Raw genomic sequence first — 20,941 nt, forward strand, 5'->3', positions numbered from 1 at the left:
GTTAGTGGAAAAAACGGAGAGACTTACCTAAATCCAGTGCTGAATATATAACTGATATGTCGCAAGTAACCATGAGAATAATCAAATATTTTTCATGCAAACTCATCGTGTTTAGTTTTCTTAATTTTCGTAATCTAAATGGATTATAATGAATGAATTTTTTTCTAAAAAAGATGAGTTCTTCCCGTCATCAGTTTACCAACATGTGCATGAGAACCTATAAAGAATAATGGAAATTTTATGAAAAAACCATTTCATTATATTTACAGTACAATATACAATTTCCAGTACAATATACAATTTCCAGTACAATATTCAATTTCCAGTACAATATACAATTTCCAGTACAATATACAATTTCCAGTACAATATTAGCAAATACACATTCACATTACTCTTCTTAAACACAATGCAATGCCTCACAATATTGAAGCAATCTTGAGAGAAGACAGAGAGCTCAATATTTGAAAATAAGAGATAATCTGTAGACCAAGAAAAAATATTTGTAAAGGGATTATCGTTATGTCGAGAGGCAGCATTATCATCAAGCACGACCAAGTTCTTTTCTAAATCAGTGTTGTTAGTACCACCAAAAAATGAGCATTCAAGGATTTTGTCACCGCGAAAAATTGTAACTGATCAGTTCATCAACATAATTTTAGTAATTGCATTGTCCCTGCGAAGAAGTTCACCGTATTCCAATTTGGTATCTTGCACAGATAATAGCTATACCGATAGCTTCATTAATACTTTCGGTGATCATGTGGTGCAAAATACCAAAATACCGATGCTGTTAACGTCCTCGGAAGAAAGAAAACAAGTGATGAAGTTAAAATTAAATTCGCCACGATTTTGAGCGAAATATAAGAAAATATCGTTGTAGCAGTTATCAAAATATCTTAAAAATATCGTTGTAGCAGTTATCAAAATATCTTAAAAATATCGTTATAGAGGAATTTATTGTCGTGAAGGACATCGGTGTATCGAGATGTGTTTCACATTATACTATAGACAAATCCAAACAGGATTTGAAATATATATCGTTGTATAGAGGGATTTATCTTTATATCCAATATCATTGTAGAGAAGTTAAATCAGAAATTGATTTCAATCATTTCACAACATGATTAAAAAAAAATGTTTTTGTTGTGTTTTCGAAAATCACTACTTGCAGGATGTGGAAAATAGTTGCAATAGAAATCGAAAATGGCATCAGAAAAATTCTTAGTGTTTTTATACGCGATTTTTAAATAAAACAAAATACTCTTTTATTCGTTTTTTGAGTTTTGTTTTTGTTTCCTCTATTTTTCTCTAAAAAAAGAGGGGTGGGAGAGGAACCATGCCAAGTTCGTAACGCAATATAATTTGAAGGTTGAGGGTCGTATATGAGTTTATGAGAAAATCCACCTTAGCGGCCGAGACATGTAAGACAAGAAATTTCTCCGCCGAGGTCTTTATTTGTAGAGTTTTTGGTGACTTGTGGGAGAAGGGGGAGATGAAAGAAGCCAAAGAATATTGGTTCTGAGCAAATCAAAGAGTTGACTGGCGTTTCCCAAGTGTATGTGTGTGTGTGTGGGAAGGAAAACTGCTCCGGGCGCAAAAGATGTACTTCCGATCAAATACAGTACATACCTCCCATCTTGATGGCGTATATATACTCTCTCTCTCAGACCCCATATATCGATAAAGATGGGAATGGTGGGGAAAAGATATTGAAGATTTTCGTTCAAGTCGGCCACATATATATCTATCTATACGTTGCTCTTCTTGCCCACAGATCCTTATATTACTGTCGAAGAAGTTGATCTTCATGAAATAGACTTATTTGAAGGGTTTGGATACCTGTTCTTTGGGTAAGTAATTACGATTCCCCAGGAATAGATCTCCATTTAAGATGGAAGCGGGAAAAAATGATAGATATTAAGTTCTTATGCTTGCGACTTCATTAAACAGAAATGTATCAATAAAGATCGACGATTTTTTTATCCCATTTTATTTGCTTGTATCTTTACTTATGCTCTTATTGTTGATTCTTCTTTTTTCCTTGATGTGATGAGAATGATATTGGTTCTCAAAATGTATACTCTTCAGCTAAGAGAATATATTTTTAAAAACAAAAGAACATATTTAAAAGAAAACAAGAAAATATATTTCAGTATTTTTATTTATTATTATTATTGCTTTGAAATTCATAAAATAGAAGAATTATTTTGTGTATTTGTTTCTCTTATGTGGAGCGTAAAAAAATAAATTGACAAGTTTTTCATTATTATTGTTATTAGACAAGACGATACAAAAACGTACGAGACAGAAAGACAAAAGGGGAACTACAAAACAAACACTGTTTGACCCAAATGATACATCTTTCCATGGATCCTTAACCATAACTCAAATGGGACAATTTTCTCGGCAACCTTGAAAGTGTACAAAAACAATAATACTCAAATAATATGCAATAAACAACGATAGTAAATACAAAATCCAACTATTTTATTGAAGAATACTGCCTAAATGTGGCCCCACTCTTTCAAATTGCACTGTTAGTTATGAAACAAAATGGATTCAGTATCCGTTATTTCAAATTCACAATTTTTTATAGCGTTTTTAAACATTGTAAATGGAAGCTGTTGTCAATACCATTAAACATGAGTTGATTGCATAGCCTTTGAGCAAGAAAACAATGATTTTTGGTGAATTTTTTTTCTTGGTTAAGATAAGATACGAATTCTCTGTTCGCATAGTATATACTTCGTATTGCTCTTCAGTTATATATATATTGCTCTTTCCCCCACCCTACAAACAAATTGCAATATTCGAGACGAAATATCCGGACTTTCTACAGATATATACAGAAATTACTGTAGTTTTCTGAGAAATTAAAAATTTACAAAAGATTAGAATCATATGAGAAATTACAATATTATAGTGCAGTTACTACATCATACTATGTAGACTTGTTTTTCAAATGGAAGATAACTTTGCCCCAAAGTATATTTTCACTGACTAACAACATATTTAGTGTTATAAAAAATTGCATTTCATACATAAATGTATAATGTATATTTCACATATAAAATCCAGTTTTCTTATGATTGAAAAAAGTCTTATGTGTTTTGATAAGGTCAAAATGTGTATATGATCTATTATACAATTATTAATAATGTTATTATTTCTCCTCTGATATATTTCAAACTCGGTCAACATGTTTTTGAATATCCAAACTACGATAAATAGATCAAATTGCATTATGTCTAATATTAATGTTTTCGCTAATTTTTAAAAATTAAGCAGAAACGTATTAGCATAATGTTCAAGATAATATGTCATCACCTCGTTCACATGGTAAAATTGCATAATACTCAAAAAAATTCAATTAAAATTGGAATTATTATGTAAACCATTCACACACACAATTAAAATGTATCATTATTTGATGAACTAAAAATTCCATTTTATTTTAATCCTTTTAACGCGCGATTATGAAAAAATGAAATAATTACCATGTAATTTTTAGTAGGGTATTTTAGTTCCAATTAAAGACTCTAAAAAAATTAAATAAACTTATTACGAATTTATCTAACTTGGTACTTGAAATTTTCGTCAGTACCATACCCTTAAAATGAAATAAAAATTCGATTCAAATATATTCAATAATACAGTTGCATGGATATTTATTTACTTTACCACCAAAAAGCCATACTTTTAATGCATTTTTGGGGAACATTTTGTTAAAGCAGTTTTACTGTATAACATTTTTGAGATTTTATACTATGTAACAAACACTTCCACATCGACGAAACATCTAACTGAATTTTATTAATTATCATACTTTAGAGCGATGATAGTGAGTAGTATGAGCTGTTATAGGCTCTTCTACGTATATCTCGATATAAGAATTAAGATTCACGGTTCATAGTTATGTTTACAAATTATAACTACTGTGCTTATTATATTGTTTTTACAACACTGTATATAACTCAAGACAGCACAGGTACTGCCTTGCAGAAGACTGTTCTTAAATTAAAAAGCACGCGTACGATTTAAAAATAATTAAGAATGAAATAGTTTTGCCAAATAAATATTGAAAATAATTCTGTTTCATTAGATCTTTCATTTCGCAGTTGAATAACCGGGACAGACATCCCAAAAACCTTTTTTTTTCGGGACAGCGAATTAAGGAGCGAAAAAACGGGACATCTGTCACCCTATACTAGATCATAGTTGTGAGACTTTCTGATAGTGTTCAAAAACTCTTTTAAAAGTTCCACAATATACAATGAAGCTGGAATGTAGAAATTACGTACGAATATAAAATGAAATATTCTTTGAAATTGAATTCCATTATTTAATTTAATTGAACAGTAGTTCTATGTTGAACTTGTGTTACATGAGAATAATATTCCTGAAAATAATTTCAAAATGTAATTTTATACAGGAGCATCTGCTTTTGCATGCATCCGTCACTTTATGACAACATGTGACTTACTGCAATAAATCAGAAAAATAGAATGAAAATATAAAAGTGAAAGAAAGATCTCTAAATTTATATCGCGTAGTGTGCAGATTGATGGAGAACTACTGGAGGAAAGGTAACCAACATCTGTCTTTCTTTGGGAGACTTTTCACAACATGCACAAATATTTATTACAGGAAACCATAAAAGCCGTCAACATCTGATTTATGTGCTCGCTCTCCATGCTTTTATCTTATGTTCCGTTTTTTGTGGGTTTCAAAGAAAGACCAGAGAAGAAGAAACAAAACCGAATAGAGACATCAAAGTACGTCTGGAATCCCATAGATCTGCTGAGAAGTCATCATTCAGATATTCAATGATCAGATGATGCTTGAATAAAAATAATCTTGAAGAAAAAATCTTCCTATTCTCCACATGTTCAAATATAGAGGTTATTGAAATCAATTTGTATTCATTGTTGAATGTGTGTTTTGAGGAAAAAAAAATCTGTTTTTTCCTTAAAAAAAATTTTCGACATGATACGTGCGAATTTTATTTTAAGTTAAAAAAGCGTATATTTAACAAAACAAAGTAATTTATCTCCATGTACACAATCCCACACAAACAAAACGCCCTCAGAATTTTTATCAAGGCATTCGTTGATTAAATTATGGTAGAAACGTTCACAAAAGATAATAAGAACTGGGCTTAGTATCCGAATTTATTGTGACAATTTCATCCTGCGGAAAGCGCCAGAGTTCACTCGGTTCTTCCTGTTTCCTGACATTACAGATAATATAAACCCTTTCGCCCCGTTGTGGGTCTAGACTTGCTTATTGTCCGGTTTGTTGTTTACGACACAGTGAATCAGTGGGACACATGGCGCATGTTTCCTTCACTCGCTCCTTTATTTTCTTGTTTTCGACTTTCATGTCCGAGTATTTTTCCATGTCAGATCACCAAAAAATAACATATTATTTCACATTTAAGAGAATATAAATGTGCGTATATCAGAGAAATCTGAAATGGATGGTATGCGTAAATGTATACAGTGGAGCCTGTTCTAACCAACTAGGACCAGTGGGCAGCAAGTTGAAAGATATTTGAAAAAAATAATTGCGTATGCACATTTCATGCTGAATTTCTTGGAAAAAACTATTGAAATATATGATATTACACGGATACTATTCGAAGAGCAGCAAACAAATTACCGTAAAAAATTGGAATATAATGTTATACTGACAATAACGATTTAAGTTTATATGCTACAAATTATTGGGCATTTATATTGTTAGAAAATCAGTAAAGTTCAACTATACACAAATCCTCGGTATAATAATGAAATTAATTTTTACTTTAGTTAAAAAATTAAATGAGTTAATTCGGTTGAGTGGGAGAAGGATTTACAGTACTTGAGTGTCTCATCATACATAATTAATGATCATCATGTCCATTAGACATTTCCTTCTTTGAAGGCGATCACACGTCCGAGGTCCGGAATGATACGTTAGTCTTAAACTAAAAAAAATTATGATGGACTCGTATCCCGAGGACCTGGGTTCGAACCCCACTGGCATCACAGTGGTGGTCGGCTGAAGTAGATTTTCTGTGATTCTCAACTTGGAGGAGCGAATGCAAGTCGATCTACCCATTAAAAAGTCTCACCACAGAGAGCAACAGGTCTACATTAGTCCAGATATCCAATAATTACACTTCACTCATAGATAGCAGCACTGAAAGTTCACACACAAGACAAGCCCGCCACTAGATGATACATCGCCTCATAAAAGAATGATTGAAACCATTCTTTCAATCATTCTTTTATGAGGCACTGCATTATCTAGTTACGTATTTCCAGCCAAAGTTGTATGATTGTTTCACCAAGGGGCCGTTCAAGTATTACGTAAGCTAATTTTAGCCATTTTTGACCCCCTCCCCCCCTTGTCAGCAAAATTTCGTCATCAGCTCTGCCCCTCTGAATCCTAACTCATATTTTCATAAAGGGGGGTTGATGACGTGAGCATTACCCAACCCTCCCCCCCCCCGCCCATCGATGATGACGTAATACTTGAATGGCCCCCAAGATTCTTAATGGATCAAGAAAGAAACGAATGGTTCCACTGTTTTTTCTAAAATAACGTCTACATGCTTTCTCTCTATATATTTGACATTTTTCAGAAACAAATGAAGACTTTATGCATTCAAGCTGAGAACAACTCCGTCTATCACCATGGGCAATTTACTACCTCTTGTGTGTATTGCCCTACTTAACACTCTGAATGTGATCTAGTGACATGTTTGAACTTCCAGTGCTGCCATCTAGGAATTTGTGGTGTAACATGTGATTAAGGGCGGACGAAGTATTGGGGTATATACAATATATGCAACATTTATTTTCTTTTTTTTTTCTTTGGAATGCAATGTACGATCTGAAAACACAAGAACTTGTCAAGCTGTTTGGCCGTGGTCTTCTGATAATTTTCAATGTCTCACCAGGAGATGTGGTGGCATCTTCATAGGTGAAAGTACTTTCATTTCTCAGAATCGTCTGAGCTGTTTGTCTCACAGCAATGCAATGTATGATGAGTAGTAAATATGGGTATCCGTGAAAATGCATATAATTCCCCATAACATTAAGTACAATATAAGTTCAACGAATTATAATAACCGGGCATCAGGAACACGTGCGATAACAGCAGGGCACAAACATGATACACATAAATTTAAGAAGAATTAAAAAAATTCAGGGAATAGGTTTTTTTTCCCTGCAGTGTGATCTATCCTCATGTAGTCATATGTATTATTGCGTTGCAAAGACTTGGAAAATGGTGGAATTTTCATTCAAGAGAGTTAGAAATTGGAAATTTCCGTTTTATACCTTCGGGAGAATATCGGAAACATCGTTAAAGGTTTCTTGTTGCATGGTGGAAATTTTAAGCAAAATGCTTCAGAATATCATTTTTACCTGTCCAAGCGTTTATTATCAAAGTGCTTATACTGTGATTCCCCAATTCTAAATGACAAAACAGGCCAATTATAGAGGAGACTTACGACCGATTCTCATTACCACAACGACCTCTTTTGCTTTGGGCAATAAAATGCGGATTGTTGAATCGTGATCTGAAAGTAATGTCGGTCGACCATAATAATAATTCTAACAATAAAAAGAAAGAGAAGAGAGGAACACACGGAAAAATCCCGCATGAAAGAACTTCTTTGTCTGCAAATTTTATAGAACCGCTGACATGAGAGACCTTGTAACCACATTCTCGACGTTTATTGGAATACTTTCGTGGTGATCAGCTGCGTATGCGCATCAGGGAGATCATCTCTTTTTGCTCAGGTTTATACTCGGCCCAGACAACAGACTAAAAAAAAAGATGATATACGTATCTAGTTTGAGCCACAGAGTGGGGAATGCGAGTTTTGTTGTAAGGTTACGGTTGATTTATGAACACAAGTTACGCAGTTGGACGGAAGCGTGAATAGTGCTCATGTGGGGGCCACATGCTGCAATTATTACTGGGCCGAGCTCTCTCTTTTCTCTTTTGCCCGTTTCACCCCTTCGCAATGATGTATACACAACGTCTCCGGAATGATGGCTATAAAAACAAAACTGACGCAGCAGGAAACGCGGGTTGTACAGATAACTGGCGGAGTTATGGTTCTTGTATCTCTCCACCCTCCTGTTCGAGTTACAGATATTCCAGCCAGGCGGGAGACACGAAACTGTCTCATCAAAGCAAAACAAAGACGCGATCCAAATACCACACATAACAAGACCACGATTCATACAAGATTCCAATATCTCTTTCCATTCGTACGAGAATAAACCAACCGACCAACACCCAATCTCAAGCATCTTTTGTCTCTAATTCGACCCTGAAAGCATCATTTGTGACATCATACACTTGTAGTTTTTCAAACCACTCTTTTTTTTCAGTACATTACGCTCCGAGGACTCTTTTCATGTTTTCCGTCCAGTTCATATCTTTAATGCAACACAATGAAAGATTTTTACATAAAATATTGTACATATTGTTCATTCGAACACCATCTTCTTTAAATATTTCTAATTTATATATGTAATTTTGTATGGAATGGCAATAAGTGATTATAATCAGTTTAGTAAAATATGAGGTGTTTATACAGTTTATTCTTCTCCAGAGTGAATTCGCAACTCAAACATCATCAAAATGTTTTTGAAACATAAAAAAAAAATATTTTTTTTATTTTGTTTATTTATGATTGAATCAATTAAAATTCATTTATAAATAAATAATGTGCCCTGCGTATTTTTTGTTAATTGATATATCTACACACATATGCGTGTGGTCTAAACGGTTAAGGTAACTTTTAGGTTATAACGTTAGGTCAAATGATGAATGTCATGATGTGGTATTTCCCAATTTCAAGTTTCCCCAGCAAATGTGCGTGAGGCTTGCGTACCCCTGAGTGCGCGTGTGTGTAAGATGTGCGCTTATCCAATACGTAGGCGGTTCACTTCCCCTTAAACCTGCATACGAATCGTACCAACAGGAATGCGTTGGAGGATAGCACACCACAAGAAGTGCATATGAGACTTGTCGAACACTGGAAATGCGTAGAATAGGGCGTACTCATAGAAATTCATAAGGAGCCTTGCGTATCTCCAGAATTGCTTCAAAATCTTGCTTATCTCGATAAATGTCCTGGTTCGATAGTTTCGTAGTCTGCCGTGGGTGTTGTTACGTTTGTAACTAACTTTAACATATTTGGGTGATCGGTTATAGAAATTTAGAAAATAATTTCTAGGATACATGCTTGTTGAACCATTGCCATGTGAACGAGACTTTCGTACCCCCGAGATATGCGTAGGAGGCAGTGGCGTCGGAGCCGGGGGTGCTGTAGGTGCTCGAGCACCCACGAGAATTTGTAAAACAGGTCCGAGCACCCACAGAATTGATTCAGAAATCGAAATTTCCTATATGGAACTCAAGACGAGCACCCACAGGTTCGAAACACTTCCGACGCCCCTGGTAGGAGGTTTTCCCGTATCCATAGGAATATGAAGAAGGATTGCGTACCCTCTCATGTTTTTATAATAACTAATGTTTTATCTTTGCTGTTACTGATTATTTTTAGCACACTCCTGCACAAAAGCGTACTACATGTTGGTAACCATAGTTTTAGAGTAGTGGTTCTCAACCTTTTTTGACTCGCGGAGCCTTTTTAAGTAGAAAAATTCTATGGCGGACCCCCGTAGGCCAATTTTTTAATTATTCATCAATAAGTTACTGATTTATTTTTACTACTTAAAAATATTTATAATTCTTTTTAATTTTACTGGTTTTTTTTTAATTTTCCTCGAGCGACCGCGGAGCCCCTGGAGGGTGCACCAGGAGTCCCAGGGGTTCCGCAGAGCACCGGTTGAGATCCGCTGTGTTAGAGAATCGTTCGTTTGTATATAACGTTCTCTTTCTATCTAGATCCCTCTCTTTAGTTTTAGATCCATTTAATTTTTGATTTGAAATTTTATAATGAAATTAAATACACCCTCGGCTATTACATTTTACATATCACTGGCATATGCTTGTAGACCACGCATAGGCCGGTTTCTCTCGGTATTAAGGAAATTAAATATAAAAGATGCAACAAATCTCTCTCTCGAAGAAATAAAACATACCTCTGATTCGCATACACATATTTTATAGGAACCAAGACTAAAAGTATTGCAGCAGTCATTATTGTAAAAGTGTTTTTTTTTTTAAGTTTTTAGAAATTTGTCGAGCTTGTTGTTGCTCATCTTTCATGGGCAGTCATTTTCGTCTAACCTGAAAAAAATCAGTGATCATTAACCGCAGTTATATTTCGGTTGATAATTCAAAGTATTAGATGTGGATTATGGGAATAGAGTATTGTGTGATTTTTATATTGATAAAAAATACTGGCTAACATGAGTTTTATTTGATTGTATAAAATATTTGAGTGTGCTTTTGAAATAAAGAAATCGATTAGAGAGTTTCAACTAGAAGCTGACCTCGCATTGACATAAATGAAAAAGAAAATCCATGAAACGAGTCTGTAAAACCTTATCCCAGATCGACATTGCTGATACCAGAAATCTTATAAAAGACGATAAAAGAATGTCAAAATTCTCAAAATACATTTTTTTTTTCATTTTTGATTCACTAACCAGCTGGAACAGTTCCTTGGAAGCTGAGCATGAGAACAGAAAAAAAACAGTGCTCCAGTGAAGAGAAGACAGCTGTTGAAATAAGAATGAACGCCTCAACATCGCTTTCAGTTCAGATTAAATTTGACATTTTACTGCTTTTTGAAACAGTTTCTTTCTTATTTCGTTTGCGCGTCTGTGTGTCCTTCAGTTAAGAAAAAGGTTGAAGGATATACAGGGAGGAAGTCTTCTTTTCATGAGAGATAACAAGAGTGGGGAGAAAAAAAAATAGACGACAGGTTAAGAAAACTACTCCCCACGTTTATTACCGAAGCAAGAATGGTGGCAGGAGCAGTAAAATGCAAGGAGTTGGTCGTGTTCTCGTTGGGATGTAGTGCTTGAGTGGCAGTGTCAGCTGACGAAGGAAGAGGTCAATCACGAAAGTGACCTCCGAGAAGTCGGATTACCTTTCTTGTGCTCGCTGTTACCCCCTCTTTCTGGTCGTGATGTCTACAAGTGACCTGGGACACGAGGATCTCCGAGGTAAAAGGCCATAATCTCAACCCTCCCCATAGGAAAAAATAGAAAAAAGACGAAATCTGAGAAGAGAGACGGTGCAAGAACAATATGGATTATGGCAGAATATTAGCGAAGGGTACAAGTTCGTGACTATTTTCTAACGTTAAAATGACCATCGAGGCTAAAGATGTGACTCTCGAGTGAAATACTGAGGTGTAAAGGATTGAATTTACTACGTGGAGGTTAATTAGAAATGTAAGTTTTGTATTGCTTCTGATTGGATTGCTTCATGCTTTCGGAATTTGTTTACCCCTTCATTTGGCAATGTTGCTCTGAGTTTCAGCAACGTGAGTTTTATATATATATATATATTATTTAATTAAAGGCATTGTATATTTTTATCTCGTTTCGGCATTGACTTAAACCCCTATCCTGGGCAGAGTTCTTTAGACTTTTTCTAGTCGCAAGCCCTGCCTGCACCCATTATCAAAAGAACATCACCTTTACGGCAAGTTTGACACAGGAATGCATGAAATCGGGACAGTTTCAATCATTTAATACAATTTTTACAAGGTGTTTAATTGGAACATTGATCAAGTGCTCAGGAAAACAAAATCGACACGGGCATCGAGCACTCTGGGTGCTTCAGAGAGCAACGGGTTGAAGACTCCAGATCTAGAGAGTTTATGAGCATGAAAACGGCCAAAAGATTGACTTAGAGAGCATAGAACCAATCAGTGAGTAGCTAAAAGAGTGACCTAGACAGTGAGAAATCATGTGGATGTCCAAAAGAGTGACATAGAGTGTGAGAGACCAAGTGAATGAGCTACCAAAAGAATCACCAAGGGAGTTTGTGTGAGCATGAGAGTGACCAGGTCAGTGAGTGATTAAAAGAGAGACCTAAAGCAGAGGTCTTCAATTCTTTTCCAGTCGCAAACACTGCCTGTAACTATCATCAAAACACGAAATCCTTCACGGCAAGTTTGACGCAGAATGATTGAAATCAGGATGATTTCAACCCTTGAATGCAATTCGTACAAGGTGTTAAATTGAAATATCGATGCCCGCGAGCATGAAATCGGACAAGAGCATCAAACACTCTGGTGGGCTTGCTGAATGGGTGATTCAACGAGCACCGCGGTGCTCGCGAGTAATAATCCGTATTGTTCTTGCGTCATCTCTTTTGTCAGATTTCGTCTTTTTTCTATTTTCCTATCGGGAGGGGTGAGATTATGGCCTTATACCTAGAAGATCCTCGTGTTCCAGGTCACTTGTAGACATCACGAAATCTTGACTAGAAAGAAGGGTTGAAGATGCAAGGCTGCGGAAGCCGAATTTGGTGTTTTGCGCCATGCAATAAAGGTGATGTTATGCGTTGAAGATGAGTATTTGGGTAGACAGAGATCATCAAGCTCACTCTCAAACATTGACGTAAGCGCGGGGAATGGAAGTGGCTCTATTTTGATGACCAAGAAACGTTGCTAATTACTTACTCAACATTGATGAGCAGGGTCTCTTAAACTTATGTGTTATGCAAATATGATTAAGACCACACAGACTCCATTTGTGGCAATAAAATTATACCGAAACATGAATCAGGGCTGGAAAAATCTCCAAAAATTTACATATCCCGCTAGAAATAATATATATGCCGAATTTATGCTCAATATGCAAGCGTTAGGCATCTGGTTTAAACAAAACGATACAGCCTGTCTCATGTGGATACCTTTCCAGAATATTCTTTTAGGTGGCTACTTATGCCTATTCTTCAGCGCCTCACGTAACAGTGCGTGAAATAAGGAGGGCAGATTCGCGTCTCCAGTGGTGTAGATGGTAGCATGCTTGTGCCCGGTATGCAAAAGGTCCTGGGTTCGAGTCCCTGTGGAGACCAAATGACTTTTCTTTCTGAGTTCATCTCGGCATAAAATCCAGAAAATATGCTTTCTTGAGAATATTCTTTCTTTGTATAATAGTTCTTTCGATGGATAATGTGATGTATATCCCGTATAAGTTCATTGCTTTCTCACAAAAGTGGATCTCTAATTAAAGGCAGAAACACACTTCACTGACGTGAAGTGAAGTGATTGTCACGTCAGTTTAGTGTGTTTCGGCCTCAAGAACCCTTTTTTGCGGAAAGACATTTTGACCACTGCTGAGTGAGCCCCTTGAGCACGGGTTCACCGTCAACAGCTATGCATACTGTACGACAATCAACGTCTGTATCAGGCCATTCTCGAATTTCTATTACAGGTGTGTTTTCACACGAGAATTCAAGCTTGCATGCGTTCCGGTAGCGACCAATTCTTTCTAGCAAATTTTTTCCAAAAAATACTACAACACCCGCATTAGAGTCCTAATATAGAGTTAGGGTTATCGTGAAGTATTGGTTACTCTATCACGCAACCCAATATTTTTTTTCCGACAGGGATATACATTGGGTAGCGAAACAATGAAATTTCACCTTTCATTACAAAAGCAAGGGCCTGGCATGTATAAAAAAATTACGTTAAAAACTCTCACTATTAATTCATTTGACCATACTTCATGCGGTCATTGCTTCTTGAAGGGAGGTATCATATAAATCATCGTGCAAATTTAATGGTAAAGGGGGACAATAGCATCCGATTTTATTTAGAGGCGTCTCTTTACGTGTTCAGAGCAATAACTCACAAAACGTGCAGGGAATGTTTGTTAAAAATTTTGGCTTGAATGGAATTTCGCATACGCAACTAATTTTTTAAGATGCTCAGATCTAATTCTCATCCGCGTAGATAGTGACCGTACTATGACCGTACTGTACAGAGGGAATGAAGGCTTTCATAAATATTATTAAAAGGATTGATTGCACTGATAATTTTGTTGCATCCTTCAAAGAAACCTGAACTTATATCAATAGCATATCCCAAGACAAAGATATACCAAAAAAAAAAAAAAAAATGGAGAGGAGTACACGATCACGTTCCGCACAAAAGGAACGTTCGTGATTCCCATCATAAGGAATCATACCACCTGTGGCTCTATCAGAAGATTGCAGTAAATTTGTCACGCTCGAGGTACCAATCACTAGCCGGTGATTGATCACCCGTCAGCGATCATAAACCAAAATTAAATATTTTGATTCTTCGATATCACGATTTATTTTCTTGTTTCTGTGAGAAGTGCTTATTCGATTGAGTTTTTATTGAAACAAGAGTCATTGACCACTTGGGGGGATGTTGATCATTTTCATTCAAATATTAGCATCATGCTGACTTGAATATGAACGTATGGTGTAGTTGTCAAACATGCTGATGTTCTTTATTTGATGATGTGGGGTTGCTCTTGACTGGAAAAGGGTAAAATACTCTCGTCATACTACGCGAAAAATTTGAAGAGAACATTTTTAGTTCCGTACAAAAAATAAGAATAGTCATAATATGCATCAAGGATCGTGCGTACTCAAAATATCAAGCATTTGCTTATATGAGCATAATATGCAGATAATGAGAAGTCTATGTTAAAAAATGCTTGTTCTAGTCATGCTAGTTCTATATTTGATTCATTGAAAATGTAGCTGTGTCTGATTAGGGTCAAGGTATGGACAATGCAGGGGCGTACGAATTCTTTATTTTAGGAAGGGGAGGACTCCGCTTATTTTGTGAGTTCGGCAGGCAAAGGCAGCCTCTTCAAGCGAAATCGTGAGTTGCTAACCTTCAACGATTATTTTGAATTAACAGGAATTGATTAACGTAGCATATGAAAAAAATGTTCTTTCGATATACGTATTTTTTTCACATACACATATGATCCGGGTCGATATCTCAAGGTAAATTTGTTTCATACGCTTCCATCTTCAAATTCTACAACATAAATTATTTTCTAGTTATTTTCATAAAAACATTGTTGGAAATAGTGTTAGCTGTCTTCAGCTCCGCTAAGCGAGTTTGTAGCACAGAATTATTCATTAAAATACCCTTGCTGTCAACTCTGCTCTGCCAGTCCAGTTCATACATAATTATATGTTGATTTATAGTTGTTTTTTTTTATGATCACTAAAGCACCCCCCTGTGACCGTTGCATTATTCATCATTTATATATATTTGTATTTTATGTATTATATGTGTTTGTGTAATCACATTTCCCCCAACCCCCCTTCCTATTTTGATGTTTTTTTTCATGATTTTTTGTTTTCAATCTCAAAAATCAGTACATAGTGACTATTTTACACTGTATGATACTTGAAATGTTATTGAATTAACTTCATTGTAACAACCAGTATGGGACCTTGGTGTCTCCTTGGTGGTTTTCACTAATCTAATGCATTGTTATCATTCATCTAACATATTAATAAAAAAAATTGAAATTGAAATTGAGAATTGAATAAACAATAAATATTTATTTCAGCCCCCCTCGAGCCCCTCAGATACGATAAACTGTCGTCCCCGCTTAAGCCGATATCAACGATTCCAGCACATCATATCCGATTATGCGGGGAACAATTCAATTTCACAACGTTAGTATATAGCTCAATATAATTTATACATGGTGCATAGGTAACAGGGAGTATGACATTTTACTGGCGAACCGGGGATCCTAGAGGCATACTTCGAATTAGAAATAAAGTATCCGAATAACCTGTAGTACTCAGACATGTCATTCATGTTGCAAGGAATTCAAGTTATTAAAATAAATATATTAACTTTTTATACGGACATCCTGTGTCCTAAAAACCAAATTAGAAAAGTGTTGCCCTGTCTTACTCGTATATTTAACGCTTTTACGCAACTTCCTTTCGTTTTTCGAGTTTGGATATCTCAGTGAATATTGTACTGTGGAACTTTTTGGTTGGTATCTGGAGAGACAGGGCAACAACTTTCTAATTGAGTTTTTGAGCACACGGGGACGGAAAAAAGTTTTTTTTTTTTTCATTTTTATTTAGAGAACTATTCAACCCCTTGAAACATAAATGGCACATCTAAGTGTACTACGCATTATTTTAAAACTTTTTTCTAATTGGAAGTATGCCTTTAGAATCAACGGCTCACCAGTGAAATGCCATACACCCAGTTACCTATGCAACCTGTATATTTAAAACTGATGAAGGATCAATATTATTGAAGCTTCTCGAATAAATCAGAAATCAAAATGAAATTAAAATTATATATATCTCTCTCTCTCTCTAATTACAATGATCACGCCAAACAAAAGTTAGCATCCCAACATTTCTTGCCACAGGATTTTATCCGTTATTCGATTAAGCGGGTCTGACTGCATCTCTGTATTTTAGGGGAAGATAAATGCACACACGGAATCATTTCAACCATACCCTTGCTTGAGATAAAGGGAAATCATGGAAAAATAACTACATTGGAAATGCAGGAGCAAAATAATCAATGAGAACTCAAGTTTGAATGAACTTCTTTCATAATATTTCGGGGCTCGCTGCTTGACTCGAACGCTTTCGTCCAATCTATTAAAATGCCACCGGCTATCTAAAATCCTTGAAACGGTACAGAATCAATCACCAAGTACACCATGTCTTGCACTAGTTAAAATAACTCACGTACACGACCGTATTTGTCAAGTTTTATTGGTAAAATTTATCCATCGAAAGGAATTTTCAATGACGGGAATAAATCGCTGCTAACGGCCTCCAACAGTTCCCAATGTAACGGCATCGTGTTCGACTAGTCCAATCGCAGTATGAATCTCGACCACCTGGAGCGAAACACGGCCGCCAATTTTCTTAACACAAAAACAACGCATGAAAAGAGCCTCAGAGAGACATTTCACGGGACGTACAACTGTTACCTTATATGCACATCTTTTTTTCTTCAGGAAAATTGTTAGTGCTACGATAAATCGTGTCCTGTCATCCTGTTAAAAAGTTTTGAAAGAGAGAGAGAGAGAGAGAGAGAGGGAAAAAAAAATGTCTTTTCCTTGTCTGTTTTCTGGCAGAAATGGTTTTTAGTATTTCCTTCAGAACTAAAAGAAAAAGTGATTAGCACTTGAAGGAGATGGGAGAAAAAAACTTTCAAACAGAAGCTTCATGAGGGGAAAATAACGAGAGAAGAAAGCCTTTTCTCTTAGTATTTTTTTTTGGTTTTTCTTAGCCCTCCCTTTAACTATCTGTAGCTGAGTGGATTTCTGAAAAATCGTTGTTCGTCAAGAAAACACCGCTGGGAGACAGACCCGGGAAACTTTTAGGCTTTTCAAGTGGTTGTTGGGGAGGTAAATTGGTAGGAAACTCGATAGAAATTATCGATCAAGTCTAACTTCTTTCCTGCCTTTGTGTGTTTGAGGTTTGCCGACCTTATCCTAACTCTGCGGTAACCCGACCAAATATAGACTCCCTTTTCTCTCTCTCCTCGTACCAGAGAGTAAAGCATTTTTTTTCTCTCCTACATACTCTGTGTGTATGTTTGTGTGAGCGAGAGAAATCTCTTGTTTTTGAACGAATTCATCATGGTTAGCAATGTCTGAATTTCGAGGGTAGTACTCTTTTCTTTTAAAACGTGAGCGAGGTCAAAAAGAAATTCATGCGATGTATATCGAGTATCGTCTTTTCGGTTGTTATCTTAAAGCAACCGATGATCGTTCTTTGGTGAAGCACTTCACGAAAACTGATAATATTGATGTTTTTCATGCTTTTAGTTGTTGGATAACCGTTGTTTTTGCCTGGTCTGGTGAGAAACCACCCACGTTTATAAGTTAAGGCCGTCAAGAACTCGGAACTTATTTTGCCTCAGTGTTGTTTATCTGGAAGTTCCGAATGAGGAAACGGTTGTTGTGGCCAGTGCTCTTAACGCATGGGCACACCCGGGCACGGCCAGGGGGCCTCTAGTGACGAAGGGGCCTCACAAAATGAGATCTGGTTGAAATTTTCGACAATTTACCAGGTAGGGCCTCGCAAAAATAGCTTGGTCCGGGGGCCCATGATGATCTTGAGACGGCTGTGGCAATAGCTGCATATAATCCTCTAAAAAATAACAAATTCCTTTACCCAGTATTTCTCAAAGTGTGCTTCGTGGCTCCTGGAAGCATCGCCAACCTTTGCCAGGATCGTCGTGGTGAGCTGGAAAAATCGACTCGTGTGCCTATTTACGCTTCGAAGTGATTATTTTGTATGGAAAAATATCTACCACACTTGCGAAGCCGCAGGTTAACCATGAATTGAGCATGAGAGCTGCGGGTGATAAAATTTTCAGAATCACTGCTTTAACCGATAGTGTGAGAGTAAACTATTCCATTACGAAAACTGTTTCAAATGCTGTTAGACATCATTCTTGAATCCTCATAAGTTAAAAATAAAAAATTGTATTTCTTTAAAATCATGAAGTTTAGTTTTTATATAATCTTTTGGTTGAATATATTTTATACAGAATTTTAATGCAACTACGTGCTAAGCAGAAAGAAAATCCGTTCTCTTACGACTAAAATAAACCAATGAATGAATGAATTTTTATGTATATAAATATATATAAGTAATTTTTATTTCTTTAAATTTTATATTGTTCTAGCCCTCCGAGTGCTATTTCTACGAATGCTATCTCAAAAATATTATTTTGGTCATTAGATATAAATTTTTATAAGGTTCTCTGGAGCTCGTAATGATGGTTTTTGAATATAAGATATTTACCTGAAATTTACCGTTTTTCAACTTAGAAGTTAGTTTTTGTTGTAGGGAAAGTTTTTTCTCCTGTTTAAGGTCAAATTCAGAGTTTTAGAAAATTTTGCGGTTCCAATTCTTCAGAAATTATTATTTTTCATTGCCCTGCCCCCTTTCTCTCAGCTTAAGGCAACCCAATATGGCCCTATATAATTTCCAAAAAAGGAGCTATATTGCTTACTTTGGGAAACACCAGTGCAGGAAGAATATTTTTCAAATATGATAGGACCCAGAGAAAATTTCAAATTTTATATGACATAAAACAAATAATTCACCAACCTCGCACTTAGGTTTCGTATATCGCTACAGAAACGATAAATTTTCTACCGTTTACTTCGAAAGAGGTGGTGTGGGAACAGTGTTTTTGTGGAACCTAACAAAGAGCATTTATGCAGGTGTCGTATGTGTTAGGCACATTTGTAATTCAAATATTGTCTGTTGCTGACTTTGGTGAGGCTCAAGGATACACTCTAGTTTTGTTAGGAGAAATACGAGTTATTCCTATCATTGTGTAATAAGTATTAGAATTAATCGAAAATTTAGAAATATTTTTATAACAATATTTCCCGATACTCAACAGGGGTTTGAGATGAGCATGTGATGATACCGTAGCAATATTCACGTTGTGGTACACATCCCAATGAGATATTGTATCTATTAGATCCATGCGAGCTTGAGGGACGCAGCGATTAAAATGAATATCATTGTAATTGAGAATTTACGAAATCGGTCGTAATCCGAATCTCTCGAATCGGCCCATAATACAGAGAAAACAACGAAACATTTGCACTACAAATGTTAAAGATGCAGTTGATTGCATTAACTAGAAATGAAATTTTATATGGAATTTTTCTCGTTTTACAGAGAGGTGAATAAATGTAGATTCCGAGGCTTTGACTCTGGTAATAAAGGTAAATTCGATGAGTAGCACTAGCAGTTGCAAAGTGAATTCGATACCTCCATTCAAATAATTTATTTCCATTATGATTATCCTATTTCACAAATATGCTAAGAACTAATGACATTTATAAGATGCTACAGATTAACTCTTAAGACTAAGTCTTAAGTCAGCCTTTGTTTCATCAACCGTTCATCTTAGAACGAATGATTCTAATTTACAGAAAAACACAAAATGTGTTCGAAAATCAACATGTTCCAAAATTACCTGAGTGAAATTACAGTATGTCACAAAAATATCAAAATTTGTATATGGACCCCTGTCTTAAAAAAACCCAATTCGTAAGTTGAAAAAATTAACGTTTCATCAAAATCTTTGAAAAATCTTTCTCAACTCAAAAATCTTTGTAAAATTTGGAAAAAACAGCATGAATGAGGGAAAGAAGCATTATCCGTTAGTTTGTGTTGTCCTAACTTTTCTCAGATTTGGGAATTTCAGTATCTCGGCGAATATTGAACATAGAAACGCGGATTTTTTTGTTGTCAGAAGAGACGAGGCAACTTTATAACTAGAAATTAGAGTACGGGAAACCGTATAGAAAGTAAGATATATATTTTTTAATTTTTTGACGCATTGTGTGTTTACTGTCAAAAGTGTTACAAGGTGATTTTTTAAATACATTTTGAGAATTTTTTTAATTCGGAACCATATCTCTGCGTCAAACAGATGATGAGATAATGGCGAAATTAGTTCTTAGGTGATACCCTGTATAGCTTCCATATCACACTATTCCTATTTACATGCATAGTCTATTTTGAGTTATTTTTATTTATTAAACTTTATTTGAAAAAAAATCGTTTGTAAGTTTACAAGCTTTCTAAGAAATAACAAACGGGTTATAATTGAAAAAAAGTGTTTCCCTATACATTTTCAATGGAGTAATCCAAATTATTTCACAAGACAAAATCTAAAAATAAATAAATCCGTAAGGGTAAAAGGACAAAATCCTATCTTACTCAACAGTCTGACATCCAAAAACAGAATATCGCGAAACCATTGTTATTTCACTCTTGTTGTTGTTGATTTTTTTTTTTTTCTTATTGCCCTCTTTCGTTTCGACTTATAAACCTTTTTTTTTTTAAGAATAGAGTAAAATAACAAAAATAAATAAACAAAGAAAAAGCCCGTCATTTCCTAACAGAAAAGCCTCTTTCCTCCATGAAGGAATCAGAATTTGCAATTTCAAGCTCTTGACAGCTAAATTAAATG

At 35.5% G+C, this 20,941-nt stretch overlaps 1 protein-coding gene across 1 annotated transcript in view; it reads right to left on the reverse strand.

Moving 5' to 3' along the window:
- The window catches only part of LOC149076288 (discoidin domain-containing receptor 2-like), a 74,949-nt gene that overhangs the window by 46,413 nt on the left and 7,595 nt on the right, over positions 1-20,941 (reverse strand). The window contains exon 2 of the mRNA XM_089243845.1: positions 28-217. Coding sequence (XP_089099971.1) covers positions 28-106 — 79 coding nt within the window. The 5' untranslated portion in view covers positions 107-217. The remainder of the gene's footprint in view (positions 1-27; positions 218-20,941) is intronic.

This window comes from Pholcus phalangioides, unplaced genomic scaffold (assembly GCF_987345545.1).
Source record: "Pholcus phalangioides strain wild (caught in Gottingen) unplaced genomic scaffold, Ppha-v1.0 ptg000015l_1, whole genome shotgun sequence".
In the NCBI taxonomy this organism is placed as follows: Eukaryota; Metazoa; Arthropoda; class Arachnida; order Araneae; family Pholcidae; genus Pholcus; species Pholcus phalangioides.